This window comes from Anas platyrhynchos, chromosome 18 (genome assembly GCF_047663525.1).
Source record: "Anas platyrhynchos isolate ZD024472 breed Pekin duck chromosome 18, IASCAAS_PekinDuck_T2T, whole genome shotgun sequence".
NCBI lineage: Eukaryota > Metazoa > Chordata > Aves > Anseriformes > Anatidae > Anas > Anas platyrhynchos.
Window position 1 is genome coordinate 4,877,003 of NC_092604.1, and position 15,501 is coordinate 4,892,503.

A 15,501-nucleotide genomic window follows, 5' to 3' on the forward strand; every position below is an offset into this window, starting at 1 on the left:
TTATTCCTTGTGGCCCCTGAGCTGTGCCTGTGCCCAGAAGCATCCCTGACCAGCTCTACCAGAAACCTTCCTCGTGTCAGTCTGGTGCTGTGAAGAGCTTTGCCAGGGATGTGAGCGCAAGATCGGGCGCTGTTTTGTTTGACGTGTGAGGTGTTGACATACGGTCCAATAAATGGAGTTATTAGGAAAGCTAAAGATAATATTTACCTTGAAAAATCCATAGTTGGGAATAGATGGCCACATCGGCAGCTGAGGCAAGTCAGATTGAGTGCACTGCTTTCAGCTGAGCTGCCCCCACTTTTCCCCAGCTGAGGATCCAGCCCAGCCAGTCAGGTAGGTAAGTAGGCAGCCTGGATGGCTGTATGTAGCAGGTGGTGTTTTGGGGAGACGTTTCCTCTCTGTTAGCCACTCTGAGTGTGTTTCGATGACCCTTGTGACCCTTTTCTTTCTCCTCCCTTCTCCTTACCCTCCCTCTTTCTCCAGGGTTCAATGCCATGGCTGCAGATGAAAGTGCTACAGAAAAGCAAGTGGGGGAACCAAAAATGGCTGTAGACGGTGAAACCAACGGTTCCTGTGAGCACAGCGAAGCTGGTAGCCACCCAAACCCAGCAAAAAACACTCAGGACAATACGAAAGTGAGCCAGCAGGACTCTAGTACTAAATTAAATAGGATAGCAGAAAATGGCATTTCTGAACGAGACGGTGAGACTGGGAAGCAAAACCATATGAAAGCTAATGACTTCACACAGACTTCTGTAACGGGGAGCAATGGATATATTCTAACCAAGCAGATGGCACAGGAGCAGCCTCTAAGGACTACCAGCACCTTTGCTTCTCTCACCGGCCATGCTGCAAAAACCCTTCCAGGAGGAGCAAGCAAAGGGAGAACTGTGGGCACCTTTTCTCAGATGCAAGCCACGATGCCAGCCAAGCTTGGGGAGGGCAGTAAGGACATGGATGCTAAAAAAGCCACCGCTGCTAACACTGAAGTCAAGGTCCACAGAGCACGGAAGACAATGCCTAAACCCACCCCGAGCCTGGTAATGTATATGCCCAGAAGTCAGCGCCGCTGCTGCGATCGGTCTTGGCTTTCTCTTGAGTGCGTGCGAGGGACACCTTGCTGCATGGGAGCGCGTGTAATGCCGAGGTGTCCCACTGAGCGGATTGATTTTTATTCTTTTTATTTTTCTATTTTTATTTTTTTCCTCTTCCTGCAGAGGGACAGAGGTGTTAAAGTAGTCACATGGCCACAATCAGCTCTCTTCCCCATTGTGTTGCTAAATATATAATTGATCAATTACCTTCTCCAGCAGATCTATGAGAGACACTAAATGGCCTTTCTCTCTTGGCTGTGTTGCTCATCAGCCATTTGCTGAAATCCAGAGCTGCTTGTGAAGCAAATTAGATTTTTTATAAGTTTAACCCACAGGAAATTAAGCATAGTGTGTTAACTAGAGGCTTCTCCTAAGCTTGGAAGCTGTCAAGAAGCTGATATGCGAGGCAACTTGATTGCATTGCTTATCATTAAAGTAGTAAACCGGATGATGTTTCCTCCCTCTGTGTGTGTTGCCTACAGTAACGCACCTTGTTCAGAAACCTTCCCTCCAGAATCCTTGGGGGTGGATTTACCATCACTTAACAAAAGAGACATCTGTCTGTTGTTTAGGAGGCAAAAAGAGATTTGAAGTCACCTGGTGCCTGCAAGTAATAGCGGGGCTGAGCATAAATGGGCCTTTCTTTGTCGTAAACATTGGCCAAGTTGTTCTTTTTTTTCCAAAGCTAGGGAGGTAGGGAATAGGTGCTGGGAACAAGCAGATCTCTACTGAGAGCACTTGGTCTCCAGCCCTGTGACACTTTATATTTAGCTACGATGAGCTAGATCCTTCCATCATGCTGTGTCTAACGATGGAGAGAGACCATCCTGTACCTAGGTCAAGGAGAGGATTGCTGCGAGCCCTTCTTGGCAACCTGAGTGACACCCAGAAATAAATGGGAAGCTGCTGCAGCTCTGTAAAAGTGGCTGTAACAGATTGCTGTTAGCTACCAGCATCTTGTGGACAAGCAAAAGGCAAATTAGCCTCAGATGTCACCCACATGTTGCAGCACGGCAGTAGTAGGATGTAAAGGTCTCAGGAGCTGTGAATCACTGTGGTCTGGAGCAGGGGAAGGGGGAACAATAACAACAAAAAAAAGGTTGGTGGCACCTAGCCAGGCACAGATGGAGAAAGGTGCCCTCGGCTGCCGCACCACCTGGGACTCCGGAAGCAGGTGGGAGTCCAAAGAGCACATCGAGCCTGCAGACCTCGTGGGCACGCAGCCTCGAGAGCAGGGCAGAAACCACGCCTGCCATGATTTCCCAACCATTCTCCCAAACCACTGATTTCCCCTCTGACTTCCCCTGATTGCATTTCAATTCTCTCGCTCTCGCACCCCTGCTGTGTTTTTTGGCTAGCAGCTGGGGAGGCCTCGACGCAGCACAGGCAGCCTGTTGGAAGTCCTGCGTGAGGCTTCCTCATCCGAACAAGGCTTTGCAACTGAAATGGCCTCGCAGCTTTCCTCCAGCAGCCTGTTGTGCACTTAAATGAGGCAGGAAAAACCCCCAGACCCTGGTGGAATCTGACAGGGAGAGATCTCTTGGGGCTGAGCAATTGAAAAAGGCAATTCCCTTCTAAAAGACGACAGCTAGGTTAGGAAGGAGTGTTTTCATCATTCATATTTTATGATACATCAAAAGAATATTTTTATGCAACCCCTTGGGCTTTAAGGCCTCTCTCTAGGTTGCGTGCAGCTCTGGTGAGTGTTTGCACCGCTCCGTTACACAAGGTGCTGTGGTTGTGGTGTTGATCGCTATTTGCTCACACAGTACCAGCGGCTTCAAAAGCCAAAGCCTGCAGTTATTCAGCCACTATAACAAGCGCAGAGCCCGTCCTCTGTGGCTCCAGCCATTTGCCTTGGGGTTAAAATAGGGAAAGAAACAAAACTCAGGAGGAGGTGGTGAGAAGAGGCTGTTCACAGGTTTCCTACTCAAGCCTCTGCATCTGAACCCACCAGTCTCCAAGATTTGATCTCATTTCTGCAAGACAATAAGGCAGCTGCTTTGTTCAGCCTTCCCGATAATTAGTACCTAATTTTTCCCTCATTGTCTTTTGAATTTACGTATTATTTTCTTTTGAGTAGCAGAGTCCTTCCTCGTTGTCATTTTTCTGTCCCGATTACTTCTTTGTGGAGCAGCTTACAAGAGGCTCATCAGCACGGCACTGCAATAACTTTCCATGCACCAGCCCCCACATTCACACCTTTTCCCCTTCAAAAACTCTATGAGAGCAGGTGGGTGCATTGTAAGTTGTGGAACTCACCCAGAATTTCATGTTGCAGGACACATGAGTTTTCTTCGTTAATTTTTGAGAGCGTTGCTCTTTTCTTGGTAGACTATTCCTGCAGACGTGCTGCCTGAGAGAAGGAGAGGAGGGAAAAGGTATTTTATTGCCTGCAAGACATAAACATTTGTTGCCCCTGGTTCATGTAGAAACCCTCTGGGGCCAAAAAATTGCTTTCTTCCAACCTGATAGCTGCCAGGGGACCTCAGTTGCCTTTTCTGCACATGCAGATTGGTCTTTGAAAGGAAGCAAGTAATTTTCTCACGAATTTAACCAGCTTTTTCTCTGTTTAGGATTTGCTTCCTGAATTGGGATCGAAGCTGAATCTGAAACAGGTGACAATTTTAATTGATGTTGTCGCATGTTAAGGGGGTTTTAGAACAGAGATCAGAAGAGAATTGGCTTTGCCCTGTGCTGAGCAGTTGGTGCACTAGCACAAACTGCACCTTTGGACGAATTTCTTCCATTCCTTCTTAATCCATTTACAACTCTGTTAAGAAAGCAAAAGTTTCCAGGATGAGACAGCAGACTGAAAGGGAAGTGTGCGTGTGTGTCCTGAGCTTTGCGGAGGCCCCTCCTGCTCAGAAACTCCAGTTGCTACATTTAACTTCGCTGGGATGTGTCTGGGAGGAGTGAATAAAGGATCAAGGCGGTGAACGCATCCCGTAGTTCTCTCTTGAGATGGGAGGATCAGCTGAGTTGGGAATCCTGGGTTCTGTTCCCAGTCGTTACGTGGTGACCACGAGGCCGTAGCCAGAGGTGCTTCTCCGGTGGTATTTCTCCTGTGCTGTGTGGAGAACCAGGTCAGGGGGACTGAGCTCTCAGACGAAATAGTGACATTAATACCTCCGTTGGTTTCACATGAGCCCAGGACGTGGGTACCAGTTCAACTGGGGGCCTAGGCAGGAAGGAGGAGCATGGAGCAGAAGCTGCTGGGCTTACATGGGCATTTCTGCTGTCTGCCACGACGTGGCTGATCCCGGGGCCGGTCGGCTGCTTGCTCCCTGCATGCACACGGGTGTTGCTGTCACTGTAAGGCCTGGTTTTCTGTGTCTGTGCCCAGCAGTGCGGTGCTGACGTGGGCTGCTAGCAGGGCTCCTGGCCTCAGAACTTCTTCTCTTTGTCTCTCGGGGCCGTGCAGGTGGCAGCTGGAGGTTTGCAGGCATCTGGGGCTGCTCAGCAGGCTCCAGCCCTCTAAACAAAGGGCAGGTCCTAAGCGAGATGGTGTCGGGGTATTGTCTCCTTGAGAGACAATAAAAAAATAAGAAAAAGAAGAGAAAAGAGGCATAGTGAAATAACCTCTGTCTGATTTGAAGAGCTGCTGTTGGCCCTTCTGGACCTGGAAGGAGCTCCCGTGGAAAGTCCTCTCCTGGTGCCCAGGGCTGTGTGGATGGGCTGGAGGAGGGAGGTCCAGGAGTTTGAGCCCGGCTGTGATCAGATGTCCCGGGCAGGGAATCTTTCAGCAGTGAAGAGGCCGGAGGCTGCCGCTGGCGTAGGGCTTCTTCCCGAGATGGGTTCCTGTGGGAAGCCAGGCAGTGACTTAGTGCTGTGCAGTGCTTGCACCTCGTATTCAGCTGGATGTGCTGGTGCTGTGCCTGCTCTGCTGGCTGGCGGTGGCTGCCTGCTGCTGCCCACAGCCCATGGCAATAACCATCCCCTTCCCAGGTCCCCAGCAGCCCTATTTCTGTCGTCAGACTGGCTATCGAAACCGCTCTGAGCTGCCCCGTGGTGTTCTGACCGTCAGGTCTGTGTCCCCTGGCCCAGCGGCATTCACATCTCTGCACAGCACCTGCCCATTGAAGTAATCATTAAATTAGGGAAAAAAGCAGGTTCTGTAGCTTGGTTTGCAAACATCTACACTGAAGCAGGCTCGCCTGGCAGCCCGAACCGGAGTGACGTTCGGCACATGGTGACTGTGCACAGATCGGTGCCATCGCAGTCAAGTCACAGCAGGGTCGTGCTTCCAGAGGGTGCGTGCTCAACCTGCAGGTGAAAGGGCGTTGAGGGGTGGATCTGTCGTGCATTTTGGCTGATCAAAACTTTCGGTGCTCCACGGCGATGCTTAGGCAGCCGTCAGGACTCCCAACAGCAGGAGACCCCGCACTGAAAACTGCACCAGCGCAGGGAACGGGAGGCAGCGCTGCCACAGCTCTTCCAGGCGCTGCCATCTGCTCGTGATGCATTTTTTATTATCAGACCGGTGTTTCTTGCTTAAATATCGTTCCCTAGTTGTTACAGCCCCTGGGACGCTGGTGCTGTGCGGAGTTCAAAGGCAGCGCGTGGGTGCGCGGCGCGTTCCCCTCCGCTGATGGATGAGGAGACGCTTGCACCGTGACAGCTGCCCGGTGGCACTGGGTGCACTCCTCCAGCTCTTCGGTTTGTCGGCAAGCTTGTGCCGAGCTGGAGATGAAAACCCTGATGAGAGGGGAAATTTGACAGCTCACACGGGCACGCAGGGGCCGGGGCTGGGTGCGGAGCGTGAGCGGCAGCCCGGGGAGCGCCGGTGGCTCTGCAGCAGCACATGGATGTGCGCCCAGAACAGCTCCTCCTCGCTCGCTGCTCGCTCGCTTCGAAAGAGCTGCTAATTGCGGGGCTGTGGGAAGAATGCCGCGTGCGGTCTGTCGAAGCAATGCGGGCTTTAATTAGGAAGGTTTTGTTTGTTCTCGATTTTTTTTTTTGCTTCTGGGGAAGACAAAGCAGGATATTCCGTCTTTGCCATTTTTAGTAACTTCTCCCTGCTGCTGGAGGGGATTTCTGCGCCAGTAATAGAAACGTGGTTGATCACATTACAATGTAGAAATCACTCGGATATGATTTTCATCAACACACAAAATGATGTGTTCTTGTCCCAGTTGAAGCAGTTTTCTTGACTGTTTTTCTCACAGTGGTGTCAAAAGTATTTGTGGTCCCTGGTTTTTTTTTTTCCTGTTTCCAGACACAAACATCTCTGGAAACATTGCCCTGGGCCCTGGGATTGCTGCTGTTGTTTCTTGCCTATTCCTTGCACTGCTCAGCATGAAATAGCGGCTTCACAGCCTGTTGCACGGGATCGGCTGACGCCACGTGAGGAGCTGCAAGAAACACAGGCAGTAGCAACGCACCCGGTTTCTTCCCTTCTCGTTTTTGGTCCTTTCTTGGCTGCCTGTGGCACGCACGTGTGGTGCCTCGGGCAGCGTGGGGACCGCAGAGCTCCAGCTGTGTCCTGGGGCTGCCCTCGCACGGGGCAGCTCACCGTGCTCTGAGCTGTAGCTGAAAGCAGAACTCTGCTCGCCTGTTAAAAAATTCAGTGTAATTGGGAAAAAAAAAAAAAAAGAAAAACACCGCAGCTGTGTTGGGCAGGGATAACAGAATGGAGTAAGTTTAGTGCCAGCAATCGTTTCTTGCCTGGAGTTCGGCTGTCTGCAGTGGAGCCCACGCGGGGGTTAGGTGAAGGCACCTCTGCTCTCGAGTGCTCGTTGCTTTGAGTGAAAGCAGCTGATCTTCATCCAGTTTCTGAGCATAATGGTTTATTTTGCTAAAAATGCTTCTGGAAGGGTGCACACCTGTGTTGGTGCTCTCAGCAGGTCAGGCGGTGCCCAGCAGCCCCTGGAAGCCAGGCGTTGCTTTGCTGCTGCTGCAGGCTGCAGGGCGGCCAGCCGGGCGTTATCCACCCTTAGCAGGGAGGCACGAAGAGGAGGAGCCAGGATCTTCAGCAGTCGAAGCAGGAACACGTTAGGATTTGTTGTGGCAAACTGGATGAGGAGATGCTGACTGTGATCAGCTCCGTGGGGCTTACTGAAGTGCTCTTTGCAGCCCCTGTGTTTGTACTTTGCTGGCATTAGCCTCACTCTCACCTCCTCTGCCAGGCTGGGGAAAGGTAAGAGAAGCTCTAAGCCAAGAGGCAAGAGTTGGCTTGGGTGTCTTCTGCCTTCGCCTCTTTTCTTTGCACCTTCCAGCTCTCCTGTGCTGCGAGGGGCTGGGCTGTAACCTGCTGGAGAAGGATACAGAACAAGGAAGGGCCCCGCTGAACCTGCTATCTGCCAGCCTGATGTGGTTTAAGGAAGAAGAGATTTCCCAGCAGAGCAGTGCTAGATTAGCAAAGCTGCTTTTCTGGGAGTGTTTAAATCTGGAGCGGAGCAGAGCAGTGTTAAGGGCTTGGTGGAAGAGACCGGGATGGACTGTACCTACAGGCTGGAGCTGGGGAACTGGCAGAATTCAGACTTTAGAAGCAGGAAAAGAATAAAGTTGAGTCCACTGAACACTCATAATACTTGTACTGGAAGGTGAAAATGTAATGAGAACAGCAAAGATGCAACTGTTCCACCTAGGGAAGAACGAAGAAAGATGGTGAGACAGCTGAGAATGAACTGAGCATGAATGCATTCAAATCATTGCTGATCTTTTTTATTACAATCCTTAGATCTAGGATCTGATTTGAATCAATATAAAACATATAGATAATGTATGTTTTACTGCTGGCCTGCCCAGCTTCCTGTGCTATCAGGCTTCCTGAGAGATCTGGTCACCTCTCTGCAGAAATTCTCCTTCTGTCGTGTTGCTGCATATGGCTCCAAGTAATGATGCAGATCTCACAAGGCTTAATTTGGTTTTTAGAACTGTTTTACCAGAATTGCCACGAAAAAGTCACATTGAACAGTTGTCACGCAGCCCTATTGAAGATGCGTAATTTATTTCCATATTCTAATTACAGGGAGAGAGAAAAACCCCAAGCTAATAACATGCTACTTTTTCATTTAAAATTTGCTTATGTTCTGCCAAGCAGTCTGGTGTGGTTTGGATGGGAATTCGTAATGTTTGGGAGTAACAGCAGGCTGCTGAGACCAGCTGCAAGAACCTGCACTGAAAGGACAAAGAGTGCAGCTCTTGTGTACGCTGCTTTAGCTGCAGGCAGCTCCGCATCAGATCTGCCTCTCCCAAGCTCATTTTTCTAATTTTAAGTTAAATTTGGAAAGCAGTGGACGTTCCGGGGGACTTGGGAATTCTCAGAATAATCCTGTATCCAGGAGTTAACGTTAACCTTTCGATCTATAAAGTAGGGACTTTGGGGAGGTATAAATAGTATTGTTGGGACTATTATTGGCACGCTGTGCCCAGCACTCCTGACGTACTCGTTGTAAGGGGTAGAACAACTGGGAGCAGTCTCGGGAGTGATCCAATGGCCAGAAAATGATCCTGCAGGCACTTAACTTGCTCATTCTTTTAAACTTACTGAAGAGAAAGTTTTTAAAAAAATTAGATGATCATGGTGTGTAAGTGTTGTCTTGGAGTGAGAGTTTCTGATGAGGGTTTTTTAATTTAGTGGGAAAAGAATAATGCATTTAATTATTTGACAGTCAGAGCAATTAAGCATTGGGACAACATAGCAGAGGATAGGGTGGATCTCCCATCTCTGAAATCATTAATCCAAGCCTAGATGCCTTTCAAGAAGAGCCGTGGTAATTCAGCCAGAAGTTATGGGCTCGATGCAGGAATCATTGGCAATTTGGTGGCCTCTTTATTCAGGCCCTTTTTGATGATTGTTACAGCTCTGCTGCCTGTGAGCAATCCCTTGCTTGCTGCCAGCAGCGTGCATGTGGCAGAGCTGTGATTAGCAGCATCAGTCGCTTCCCTGTTTGTTCACAAGGCCACACGTTATTGAAAGCGGTGTCTAGGAGTACCTGGACGAACCTGGACTATAAAAAGTGTTTGTATTGCTTGCTGCTTCTTCTCTTCCTTTTCTTTTGCCTGGCTTCCTCTTTCTGTTTCGGTATTTGGGCTGTTTCTTCAGGAGTCCCGTAGGAGAAGCGTTTTCCTGCAAGAGGAGCAGCGCTGCAGCATTGCCATCGCAGTGCCTGGCAGCTGCTAACGGTGCCCTGGGCTTTCTGGAGCCTCCTCCAAACCTGCCTCCTGCTTGGTGGTGTGGGCAGACGGATGGAGGGGCATGGCTGTGCCTGGGACATCTCCTAAGTACAGAGGGCAAATACAGCGTGGCAAAGGAGTGGCAGCGCTTACCCCTGCCTGCTGTTGGTGCTTTGTTTGGGTGCAAGCTCAGATCAGGGTGTGCAAGCTGCCTTGGGGCCTGGGAGCCTGCCGTGGTTTGGGGAATGGAAACAACGACAGAATCCTCTCGAGCCTTGCCAGCTCTCCGCAGGAGCTTGTAACCTGCTCTGCGTTTTGTGTTGCAACAGCCAGAGCGGCCCTGCCCCAGCCAGCTTCCCGAATTCAGGGTAAGCTTGGGCAGGTCCTGGCTAGGGCAGTGGCAGTGGTGTTGATGGACGTGCCGTGTCAGGCCAGTCCTTCCCTGCCCCTATTTTGCTGTGTGCCCGGCTGGTGGCTGTGAGCCTGCTGGTGTCACCGAGGCTTTGATGTGCCGGGTGGTGGCCAGAAGGACGGGTCCCATCCCCTGCTGCCCGCTCCCCTAAGTCGTCTCTGCAAGGCTGGGATCTGGGCACCTGCTGCAATGTGCCAGCCACACTCCGGATGTGTTTCGGGGAACAGGCGTCGTCGATGTATTTGTTCATTTGCTCCAGAGCCAACCAAACGCCCGTGTAAACTGCCTGGTGCTTGGCATCACCTGCGCTGTGCAGGGAGCTGCCGAAGGATGCAGTCCTTCACCTGCCCAGGGAACACCAAGCAAAGGAGCAGCGGGCTGGGTGTGTTTTACAGTCGTTAGGCAAAGTAATGTTTGCTAGAGGAGGGGCCGAGTGCTTTTGCTTTGAGTGCGTGCTGCTATGGTCAAATGCAGGTGATGATGTTAGAAAGAAGGGAATTAAATTTGTCCTCTTCATTTCTTTTAGTGCAGAGGCTCAATGTAATTTAATTTTGTTTTTCAGCATGCAAGTAAAGACCCCAAAGATGGGAGAGACAGCAGAGATCAAAAAGAATCTAAGGAGGAAGGCAACAAAAATGTCCTGGAGTTTGGGAAGCCGTTGCCCTTGCCCTCTCTCCCGGGCCTTCACCAGTCACTACCTCAGAACCAGAGCTATGTGGCCACCACGAAGTCGCAGACGGGTAAAAAGGACAGAGTTAAAATCCCCGGCAGCACCCACCTCCCAGACGTGTGCGTGTGTGTGTATGAGTGCGTGGGCTGAGGCAGGTTAGCAAGGACTGACGCCCCTGTGAGTCCTTCTCAGTGCTGAGTAGCCTTGAGGATTTCCTTGCCCGCTAGGCACCAGTAGGGCTGTAGCTGGGGGCCGTGTTTTAGCAGATGTTTCATCTGTCCACCTCTGTGCAACTGGCCCGGGCACTGCATGATGCTGGTGTCCTCTGGACTCCGTGTATTTGCCCGTGGTGTTGCACACGTGGGGTTTATTCTTGCAGACCCCTGTTGAAGTAGTCTCAGAAGTGAAGCTCACTCCCTGGGGAGCGCTGTGCTGTCCTTCTTGGGACCCGGCCACCAGGTGCAGGTTTGTGGAGGGCTGGGACAGAAGGCAGTGGCAGCTCTGATCAAGTCGCTGAGCATCAGGTTGGTGGGTGAGCTCACCAGGGTCCGGCACCTTGTGCTTCTGCTCCCCGTGGGGAGGTTGTTGGGCAGTGACAGGTACCACCAGGGATCACCGCTGCTGAAACCTCCGTGCAATGCTCTGGAGCTGCTTCTGAGGGACTTTGTCAATGCAAGAGCTGCTCCCCGTGAGGTACACGAGTGTAAATAACACGCTTTGGGTTAGCGGAAAGTTTTTGAAAGGATTCTTCTTAGCTTTTGGTGAAACTTCATCACAGTGAGAGATGAAGAAATGTTTGCAAGGAACAGCCTGTACGGCTGCTGGTGCCGGAGCTGGCTGGTTCCTGCTGTCTGCTGTTAAAAGAGCCTGTGCTAGGCCTGCTTCTGATGTGCATCCACCAAAGACAGCAGCAGGCGGACAGGAGCCATGGCTGGCTTCATTAGAAGGCCAGGAGGGAGACTCAACAAATTAAGACCCGATCAAAGCAGTGAGAGGAATCAAACAAACTTCCATGGCAGGTGTGAAATGAGGTTAAACGGCAAACAGCTCTTTATTTAAGATTCCTTTTCCCTCTGTGTTCTTTAGTTATTATTTGATCACTTTTGTTGTAAGGCAGTATTATTAGCCTTGCAGTGTCTATTTGAGCAAGTTGGATTCTATTCAGCCTCCTACGGCATCAGCAACACTGCCAAACGCAGGCTAATTTAAGGATTTGATGTTATGTGTGGTGATGTAGGGGCCAGAAGGAACACGGAGAGGATACTCAGAATTTGGGTGAGTTTGCAGCACTGGCAAAAAGCTCTTGGTGTGTTTGCACGTATGCGTGTGTCATCATTTAGTTGAATTGTAAACAAATTAGTTGGAGTGGGAAGCCTTTTCTCTCAGATCATGCCCTCAAATATGGTTTCCCACATTACAGCCTCCACTCTCTACCCCTTCTTTTCATTTCTGAACGAACTTTGGGTTTATTTTGCTTTTTTTGCAGCTGCTGCAGTATCTCGGAAGAAAAAACGGAGAATGGGAACCTATAGCCTGGTTCCCAAGAAAAAGACCAAAGTGTTAAAACAGAGAACAATGATTGAGATGTTTAAGAGCATAACTCATTCCTCTGCGGGTGCCAAGGTGAGGGGTGCGCTGAGCCTTCTGGGCACTTGTCCTGGCCCCTTGTCCTGGCACACCAACCCCATGGGGAGGTGTGGGAACATGCTGGCTCGTTGCCGCCAGCATCTTCTGTTCTGAGTCTGCATCTCTCTGGTGACAGCATCCTGCTCGCAGCAGCCTCGCTGCTTTGAAAATGGCTTTTTGAGGGTGGCTGTTGAGATACCAGCTCTTAAACATTTCCAGTGAACGTTTCCTTTCTGTCCTGTGAGTGCTGTGGAACTGGAGTTTTCAAGCCTACGCTGTGCGGTAACCTTTTTGTTTTGGAGTCCTCAAGGTTGCTGTCTAGCGTTGCTTGAGGCTGAAAGGCAAAACAAGCAGTTACTTAAAAACAGACCTTAGCCTAGGATTCCCTCCTGATCAGCTTCTGCTCTTGCTGCAGTTTGGGCCCTGAAGTTTTGGTCTTTGAGCACTACGCTTTCATGGAGCGGAGTAAAAATTCCTCACTCTGGTTTAACGTCCCTTCGCATTCCCTAGAAACCTTCTTTGCGCCCTTGGTATTCCACGGTGGAGCTGCCCTTCCACGTTTAAATCAGGCTGCGTGGGCTGGCCGAAAGCTCCTGACCAGCAGCCCTCCCCGTAACGCCTCGTGCAGCCACATGAGGCTGGGATGACTCCTCGTGGTGTCTCGTTCCCCAGATTGACAGGGTTAGGTGGCACACGGCAGGCGCTGGGGCTGGCTTTGCTGGCAGCGTTTAAGAGCTCTGGAGGGACATAAAGCCAGCTTTCCCCTGGCAGCTGTAAGCCTTCTAACACAGAGGCGGTCTGGGATGGGTTCAGCTGCTCTGTGCTATGAATTGATGTTGTCTTTGTGGCTCATGTGCTTGGACAACTTCCAGAGTGAAAAGGACCTAGGTGATGTCAGCCCTCATGTGAATGGGGAAAGCATAGATGTAGACTCTGAAGAGGAAGACTCTGATGAGTTAGAAGAGGAGGATGATCACGGAGCAGAACAGGCAGCTGCATTTCCTGCAGATGATAACAGGACCTCTAAAGACAGCGCGTCTGACGCAGACAATGCCAGAAAGGTATTCACATGCCCCGTGCAGGACTTAGAGCGGGACGGGACACTGCTTACACCCCTGGGATAGGAGTGGCGTCAGTTGAGGCAATTTCTAGGATTTTCTAGTCTGCAAGGTGGCAGAAAGCACAGCGGTGGAAGTGAGGCTTTTGATGACCACTTCCTGCTCCCTCTTTCCCCCGTGAGTCTCCTCACCTGCCCTCCTGTTTCAGCCTTGCTATGTAATGCTCTGTGGTCTAGTGCATGTGCAGGACCCCACGACGTTTAGTTATGTTCCTCACCAAACCAGTAAGAGATGTCTTCCTACCCTTGCTTGTTACAGGCTGGTAAAGCACTAAAATTAGTTTAGTTAACTTCTCCCAAATCACGCTGCGTAGCGTAGGTACGAGGCTGTTTCTGGCTAATCAGAGAAATTGAGATTTGGTTCGGAAACTTTCTTCTGGAGTTGAATGTTTTTTGTTTGGTTTTGTTTTTCTCTTGTACCATCCTGATGGGTGAACCATGTTGTGCATTAACAGCCTTGGAGGTCTTGTCCTGGAGAGGAAACGGCGTTAGTGCACACATGGGCAGCTGGGTGCTGGGGGGTGCGGTGCTCTGGGAGGCCTGGCGTGACTGACTCTTTCTCTTCTTGGGCTGGTGGCTGCAGATGGATGATGGCGAGTCCGAGGAGGAGCAAGAGTCTGGAGAGTCTGTGGAGGAGGAGGAAGATGGAGATGAGTCTGACTTGGTAAGCCCGGCTGCTAAATGCACCTGAAAGCCTTTGTCCTGCTGATAATAATTTCCCCTTTGCACTGCTGCCAGAAAGAGAGAGAAGCAGTGCAGTTTCAGGTCTCTTTGACAAAACTCGCTCGCAGGAGCCGCCCACACACAGAGTATTGTTTTCCACAAGGTGCTTAACCATGATCTGTGATACAATTAATTGCTTTCTGATGCTAATTAATGGGCTTTTGTTTGTTGTTTTCAACAAGGTGTTGACTGCTTTTTATGTTCGAATATTAGTAGAAATATTTAAGTGTCCTTGAATTCTTTGGAGGCAGACTTGGCACGTGGTGCGAGCCAGCAGTGTTTTCTTAACAAGCTGAAGCTCAGCCTGCATTGTCAGAGTCCAGGTGGAGTTGTTCACGAATCTGTTGGGCCAGCCACTGTCCAAATTCACATCTATTTGACGTGTCACCTCACTACCATGTGAGCTGGCAGCCCTTACCGGGGAGATGTACAAACAGCACACAGACAGTGCTAAAGCAAGATTTTCACCAGCTGTTGGTGATTTTTACTTTTAGTTTTTCAGATGGCTGGTGAAGGTAACCTGATACTTTCTTGTTTTTGAAATTGCTGTTCACTGGTTGTCTCCCCGCCCTCCCTTTTACTTTAAAAATTGTGCTCCCTTTTCACAGCATCTCAAGTTGAGGAGCCAGCATTTAAGGCACCCCACTTCAGTCACCTTGAGAAAATTACTGACTTCATTGTCTTGATGGTTTGAGCTGAAGGTAGAAGTAACTAAACCAAATCAATTGTTGAAACTCTGAAGAATCTTGTTCCTTCTCTGGCACTACAAGAGCCAGAGAGGACTAGGCAGGAAGGACTGCGTGGCCTGTGCCTTTCACGGGGCAGCCAAGGCACGTTTGCAGTGCTGGCTCAAGCCAAGGGTTGAGTTTACATTCAAGTCTGAACACCCAACTCATATCTACACATCCTAGACCGTGGTTTTTGCTGTGCTCATATCTGGTGAGTCAGTCAGCAACCCAGACAGGGACTGGCTCAAACGCAAACCTCTCACCCACGAGCGCTGTGACGCAACTGCTGGAAGCCACGTGGCGAGGCAGAGGCGAGCCCGTGCTCGGGCACAGTTATCCTCAGGGCAGTGCAGACAGCGCCGCGGAGCTGCCCGGGAGCCAGCACTCAGCACCACCTTTGCCCGGCTGTGCTCAGGGTGCAGCACCCGCTTCCTGTTGAAGCTAGGCCATGAAGGTAGGGCCTGATCCAGCCTCTCTTGAAGGCAGCAGCAGCTTTTTTATAGGCTTCAGTGGGTGACGGTTAGCCCTCAGGAGCCGGCAGTTTCAGTCTGAACACGGTTGTTATGGCTGGAGCTTTGAACACCGGGTTACAGGGTTGGGGTGCCCGGTTCCCTGTTCTGATGTTGACTTTGAAAACCCACCCCAGGCACCTGTATTTTCTGCATCTAAAACAAACATACAAAAACCCTAAACCCTGTCTAGATTCATACATGCCTGAAGGTTGCTGCGTGGTCAGGCTGTGCTGACGTGACACCCAGTACCTTGCTCAGGGAGGGGGCCTGTCTGCTGTTGTAGGGTTAAACTCCCCAGGGTCTGTCCCAACCCTGTTAAGCTGGCTCTTTTAGGTACAAGACAGCTTTGTGTTTTTTCCTAGCACGACTTTGGAGCTATGTGAATATTTTAGTTTGAAAAAAACTTTTCTGGGGAGAAGCTAAAAGTGTGTGTGTAACTGCACACTTACCCTGCTGCACAGAGGTGCTCGGCTACTCCTGTGATGAGTGTGGCGTAAG

General features: G+C 50.5%; 1 protein-coding gene across 19 annotated transcripts in view; it reads left to right on the top strand.

Moving 5' to 3' along the window:
* Positions 1 to 15,501, top strand: part of EHMT1 (euchromatic histone lysine methyltransferase 1) — a 112,706-nt gene that overhangs the window by 61,542 nt on the left and 35,663 nt on the right. For 10 of the 19 annotated variants that reach the window (XM_027471165.3, XM_038165167.2, XM_072025442.1 and 7 more), the window contains 6 exons: positions 484 to 1,040; positions 3,671 to 3,712; positions 10,190 to 10,367; positions 11,784 to 11,920; positions 12,796 to 12,984; positions 13,624 to 13,704. In XM_027471165.3, coding sequence (XP_027326966.2) covers positions 484 to 1,040; positions 3,671 to 3,712; positions 10,190 to 10,367; positions 11,784 to 11,920; positions 12,796 to 12,984; positions 13,624 to 13,704 — 1,184 coding nt within the window. The remainder of the gene's footprint in view (positions 1 to 483; positions 1,041 to 3,670; positions 3,713 to 10,189; positions 10,368 to 11,783; positions 11,921 to 12,795; positions 12,985 to 13,623; positions 13,705 to 15,501) is intronic. The other 9 variants (XM_038165169.2, XM_072025446.1, XM_072025445.1 and 6 more) reach the window with 4 other exon arrangements.